The sequence below is a fragment of the Haliotis rufescens genome, unplaced genomic scaffold (genome assembly GCF_023055435.1).
Source record: "Haliotis rufescens isolate VD_foot unplaced genomic scaffold, xgHalRufe1.0.p SCAF_111, whole genome shotgun sequence".
Taxonomy (NCBI): Eukaryota; Metazoa; Mollusca; class Gastropoda; order Lepetellida; family Haliotidae; genus Haliotis; species Haliotis rufescens.
This window is the reverse complement of record NW_025963793.1, coordinates 235470-241702: the sequence shown is the minus strand read 5'-3', so window position 1 is coordinate 241702 and position 6233 is coordinate 235470. Positions and strand designations below refer to the sequence as shown.

General features: G+C 43.1%; 1 protein-coding gene across 1 annotated transcript; it reads right to left on the bottom strand.

Annotated features, from left to right (window-relative positions):
• Positions 1 to 638: 638 nt before the first annotated feature.
• On the bottom strand, positions 639 to 4492 carry LOC124151314. Its single transcript, XM_046523717.2, has 2 exons — positions 3818 to 4492; positions 639 to 2801 (listed from the first exon to the last, which is right to left on the bottom strand). The coding sequence occupies exon 2, from the start codon at positions 2542 to 2544 to the stop codon at positions 808 to 810; it is 1737 nt and encodes a 578-aa protein (XP_046379673.2). The 5' UTR covers positions 2545 to 2801; positions 3818 to 4492; the 3' UTR covers positions 639 to 807.
• Between the last annotated feature and the right edge of the window lie 1741 nt (positions 4493 to 6233).

Here is a 6233-nt window from a genome sequence, read left to right as displayed (position 1 = left end):
CACCGGTCTGCCTCGATTTTTTACAAGCCACCTTATCATAGATGAAATATTGCTGACTATGACGTAACATATTCATTCACTATATTATTTTAAAGTCGACACGCGTGTTTATGTCTATATTATACTGAGCGGTCGGGTAGCCTAGTGGTTAAAGTGTTCGGTCGTGACGCCGAGGACCCGGGTTCGATTCGCGACATGGGTACAATGTGTGAAACCCCTTTCTGGTGTCCCCCGCCGTGATATTGCTGGAATATTTTTAAAATCGGCGTAAAACCAAACTCACTCACTCACTCACTATATTTTACAATCTCCCGGGGAATCTATTCCACACATATAGACATACCAGTGTAATGTTATAAGGAATTGTTCGCGAGCCATTTCAAAGCTGAATTGTCTCACTTATTCGCGTTGGGGGTATGCGAAGAACGAACGCTATGTTGACAGCCATATAAACAGGCCAACAAGTCCACAAGCGATTGACCGAGGTCGTGAAACTATCTACCTCAGTACAGGATGTCGTGTTGGACGTTAATTTACTGAAAATGTTGTGGTGTGTGTAGAGACGCCAGGTTACAGCGCAAAGCCCCGTCAACAAGCGCGTGGCGTGTGCTGACATATACAAAACAAACAATAAAAGCCGAGATTTGAAATGTATTAAGGCTAAGGGAGTACATTACCCTCAACACAAGTAACAATTTTCCCAGCTTAATCCTTCTCTTGGGATCGAGTTCCCAGACCCATTCATAGCGAGGCGAAGTTCTACCACCGCGAGTGAATGCAGCGATTTCGTCAACAATGGCGTTATTGTCAAATATACACCGGCTCAACATGTCGTTTCTTTATCACGTCCTCTCTGAGATTCTTCACAAAACGCGCCTCATCCTTCACGTTTTCCAACCCACTGGAAACGCTTGTTAAAGCCCCACCCTCACGATCGAGGGTGCCCTCCCTGCCTTCATCCTTCCCTCCCGACACGATGGGGAGGTTTTGCGTCTGAACGTCACTTGGGTAGTTCTCTGAATCACTTATAACGAATGAATCTCTTTCCGACACAGAATCCTTAGGAATACACATAACGACGTCACAACTTTGGTCTTTTGAGTCTGAAAATCCGAAAGGGATGTTCTCATATATGGGTTCTACGTGACTGTTTGATTCGGCGTGGGTTGTGTTTGGGTGAATTACTCTCTCGATACAGTTATGAACATTCCCTGAACAATCTGTAACAGTCACAATGGGAACCCTTGCGGACGACTGAACACTCTGACCACTGTATTTGCCGTGGCCAGAATATCTGCCTTGGCCATTACACGATGGCCAAACATGATCATCGGTCTTATTTCTAGATTTTTCTTTGACGCCATGTTGAATTTCGTTTCGGTTTACAATCATCCGCGCATGCGCAATGACCATTCCGGGGTAGCATTTGGGAGATGTTTCGTCATAATAATCCTCAAAACTTAAATCCATATCTCTGGCAGTGCTCATATATTTCACAGCTTTTTCCTTTCGGTCCACAATAGGGTCTGTGTTATATACAAAAGTTCTTTCATTTGTATTTTCACTGAAGTGAACCTTTTTCGATTCCTTAACTTCCAGTTCACATGAACATTGGTCGCTGTCAGAATACCTGCCCGAGTCATGGCTCCCACACACACTCTTTAGACTTGTGACGTCACAAATGACGTCAGCAACATGTGACGTTTTATCTTTGTGATATCCCGAGCTGGAGGAAATATGATTGACATCTTCTAAAATCAAACGATTTCCGTCAGGATCTGTGGTAATGTACGTATTTTTACCAATCTCACGCAAATCCGTCCGGAGTACACTCTGTAAGTCCGCAATATTCCGAATCTTGAAGCTGATGTTAGCACGGGAAAGCGGAAACGGTTTGAGGTGCCTGCACCGTTTGAGACACAACATCACTTGAAAATCGCCATCACTTGACACCGGGAACAAACAGAAGTCAGGTTTAGTGCTCTCCATCTCGGAGTCTGTAACAAGGCGGTAAAACTCCACCATATCCGAAAAATTGTTCACGAATAAGTTTAAACGGAGATGTTCAAAACCGGAATAAACCGGACACACTGACCAGAGAGGATACTCTCGAGACAGCGAGTAAAACTCCTGTTGGGCGACCTTGACCGACGGAGTTCGTTTACTCTGAAGTTCAATTTTATGATGTACTCTCCACGGGGGCTTTTTGAAGCACTTCTGTACGTCCTGAACGGGCGTTGTACCACGTTCTTGAAGAAACAGCATCACAGCAAGCGCTGGGGTGGAGAGTAAAGCTTTGTTGTCTTGGTAACGAGGAATATTGCCGCCATGTTGGAATTGCATTCCAGGAGGTAGTTTACTGAGTGTTTGATCTTCATTGATGTGAACACAGACGTTGGACGGATCGAACCTCCGTAGAATTGGTTGCAGAATTTTCTTGAATTTATCACATCTGTGACGCGGGGCTTCAATGTTCAAAATGCATTTTTGTGTTCTGTGTTGCCCTTCACATCTAGACGACGCCCGTAGTCCTCGAAGTTCCATTTTATCCCTACTATGTATCAGTCAATACAGCTCAGTCATGTATACAGTTTACGTCAATGTATACACTTACAATAATGTATACATCTCAGCGATGTATCCATTTTTTGTCATCAGTCACATTTAAGCATGAGAGTTTATATCGATGTTCACAAACACTTCAGCGTATTCACCTCACGATCGTATTGAAACCAGGTCCATGTTCACTATCCACATTCATCTATACAGTCATGTATACGGCCCAAAACACACCTTTTCATCTGAAATATAATCACATGAATTTATTATTGTGACATGAATTGGCAAATATTTCCAATCAGACTCAATCATACATATCCCTCAATAAATTCCCATGGTCGTCTTTCAGCGACTTTTTTGTACAAAAGAAAGACGGTGTCGAGCATTGGGTGACAAACCATATCAAATAGATGCAGTTTTGAATCATTAAATTGCACTCAAACTACTTTCTGATCCCACTTAAAGCAACCCTCTCTCGTGAAATGTGCTTCATATATAATTACTAGGAACATTTGCCGGCTATGATTCTATTCACGCATATGTAATATCGTCATAATGCTTCACCGAGTTTGTGCAGCTCATTGTATATTCAACCGCCACGAGAAAGACATAAATCTTTCCCAGGGAAAAAAGTTTTAACTATAGTTGATCTGTCTGGTTAGAGGTTTCGCTCAAGTTGGCTTTACGACGTGTGTATTTGTGCCCCATGATTCTCCCCACAATACACGCAAACACTCGTGGTAAAAGATCCATCTCACAAACTCGTGGGTTAGAGGTGCGCTATGGTCTTCAACACCGTAACAACCCAAAATGAAACAGATATCTTCAATGTTACACATACTGCTTGTTAGTCCAAATACGGAAGCTATATTTCCATAGCGGTGTACGGATACCTTGATGGACGGATGGACGGAAAATAATAGACGTGTCTATTTAATCAAATGAACTATTTCGCTCGGAGGAATGTCCTAGTTCTTTTCCCTCTGTAGGACAAGTTTTAGGCGAGATGTGTACATGTCTGTGTGGTTTTACTACACAAAGAGGTGCTGAATATTAAAGTGAAATATATCAGTGTCGATTTCAATGTGGCTTTACAAAAGCAAATAACCGGGTCATCAATTTCACCTCCCGAAATTTTCTTCCTTAATTCCACGTAACAGATTACAAAACATCTCCGTACAAAAGAACATCCTTCCCCGGATGAAATGTTTCACAAAAAGTTGACATGAATTATACATACACAGATCATACCACTTACCCAACTCGTAGAGCTAAAATAAACACATATCACTGTCACTCGTGACAATGGAGTCCAGGCATTAAAACCCACGTTACTACAATCCTCGTTTTTCCTAAAGGTGATGCATGAATTCCTTCCTCAGTAAACGCACGTTCAGTTGAAATCAACATGTTTTTCATGAGCCCGTCGTTGAAACTGACAACCCTCGCGAATGACACGAATGTACATTTCAGTGGTAGGCATAGCTTGTGTGTATATATACGCTATGTTGATATTCCCAACACGTTTATGTATCCGAACACGCTAAGCCTGCACGCTGATATTTCTGAATGGTACCTGCCTCACCACGTCTCTCTATAGTACCCTACGCTCGTGGCCAACTAGTGGTCTAATCCTATTGGCCCAGAAAGAAATATGTATCTCATTTGACCTCCCAACCCCTGCCTTGTAAATAATAGCTACATCAGGCAGGAGCGTAACGCAAGGCAATGAGCGATTATTGCGGTCCGACTAGGTAATCTGTCTTCTCGCGGGATAGCTTGAGTTAAATTCTACTCAGGTGATTGTCTGCCGTGTTAAAGGCTGTGCTTGAACCAGCAGGGACCCTTAATGGTGCTATTGTAATCTTATTTTCGGTCGCTACGGTTAAGCCCGTTTCGCTTCTTGATAAACTTAGTTAACACCCCATTGTAATAGAAAGACACCGTCTCAAGATGAAATTCGATATCAAGGACGCCCAGCTGTTTTGACCAATAGTGTTGTGTATATTATTAAGGGCTTAACACTGCATTGACTGTACATATAAAGTTAGGTGGTATTTCATCATTAAGTTGAATGCAAACAGCGCGTCTTTGGTGAAGCTTGATAGCCACACTGACACGTCTTAATAAGGTCATATGTATTGATTATTTTGGGATAATGAATCTTGTCGTTGAATGACATCAAATCATCAATTATTGATCACTATCGTGTCCTATAAATGACAAGGGGATCGATAGGCACCAAGATAAACACGACTAAAACGCCATTGTGGCTACTTCTAGATGGATATCTCTTGTATGACACTCAGGGTGGCCTTAAAGCAAATTAGGATAACATTGTGAACTCGGACTCCCATTATCTACCCTCGCCTGAATTCCGGCACACAATTGCTCCGCTGTACCCCTTGCTTGTCTGTCTGCATGAACTCATAATACATTCCTAGTACCCCTTGTTTGTATAATCGTGTGCATTTAGTGCTAGAAGTGATTCCCTGTGCGCCGTGCGTGTCTTTCTGCATGAACGTGAAGCCTGGGGTAGAATTGTCCCAAAGTATCCGATGTTGTGTAATCGTGTGCACTTAGGGCCAGAATTGATCCCTCTTGCCCCCTGCTTTGTAAGAATTCCTCAGCAGAATCTGTTTCTATTGTCACATGTCTGTATCCCTTGTTTCCAGTGCCGAATAGGTCCCTAGTACCACTTCCTTGTCTCCATGTGCGAATTCTGGGACAGGAAATGTCCCAAGTACCATCTACCTGTCTCCATGTATGAATTCTGGGACAGAAAGGGTCCCAAGAACAATCTGCTTGTCTTCATGTGTGAGTTCTGGGACAGAAAGGGTCCCAAGTACCATATCATCTTCGTGTCTCCATGTGTGAATTCTGGGGCAGAAAGGGTCCCAAGTACCATATCATCTTCATGTCTCCATGTGTGAATTCTGGGGCAGAAAGGGTCCCAAGTACCATATCATCTTCGTGTCTCCATGTGTGAATTCTGGGACAGAAAGGGTCCCAAGTACCATATCATCTTCATGTTTCCATGTGTAAATTCTGGGGCAGAAAGGGTCCCAAGTACAATCTACCTGTCTCCATGTGTGAATTCTGTGACAGAAAAGGTCCCTAGTACAATCTACTTGTATCCATGTGTGAATTCTGGGACAAAATAAATGCCTAGTACCACGTGCCTTTTCGCCTCGTGTGTATTTAGTTCTAGAATTGATTCCCAGTACACCATCAGTTGGAGTGTTAGTTGTATGCGCTGACGACGCGAATTGTTTATTCTATCAGCCATTGCCCTATACAGAGTACGTGACTCAGCCATTGCCCTATACAGAGTACGTGACTCAGCCATTGCTCTGTACAGTGTACGTAACACAGCCATTTCCATATACAGAGTACGTGACTCAGCCATTACCCTATACAGAGTACGTGACTCAGCTATTTTCTCTGTACAGTGTACGTAACACAGCCATTTCCCTATACAGAGTACGTGACTCCGCCATTGCCCTATACAGAGTACGTGACTCCGCCATTGCCCTATACAGAGTACGTGACTCAGCCATTGCTCTGTACAGTGTACGTAACACAGCAATTTCCATATACAGAGTACGTGACTCAGCAATTGCCCTATACAGAGTACGTGACTCGCAGAGATACAGGTAAGACAGCGAGTTGCA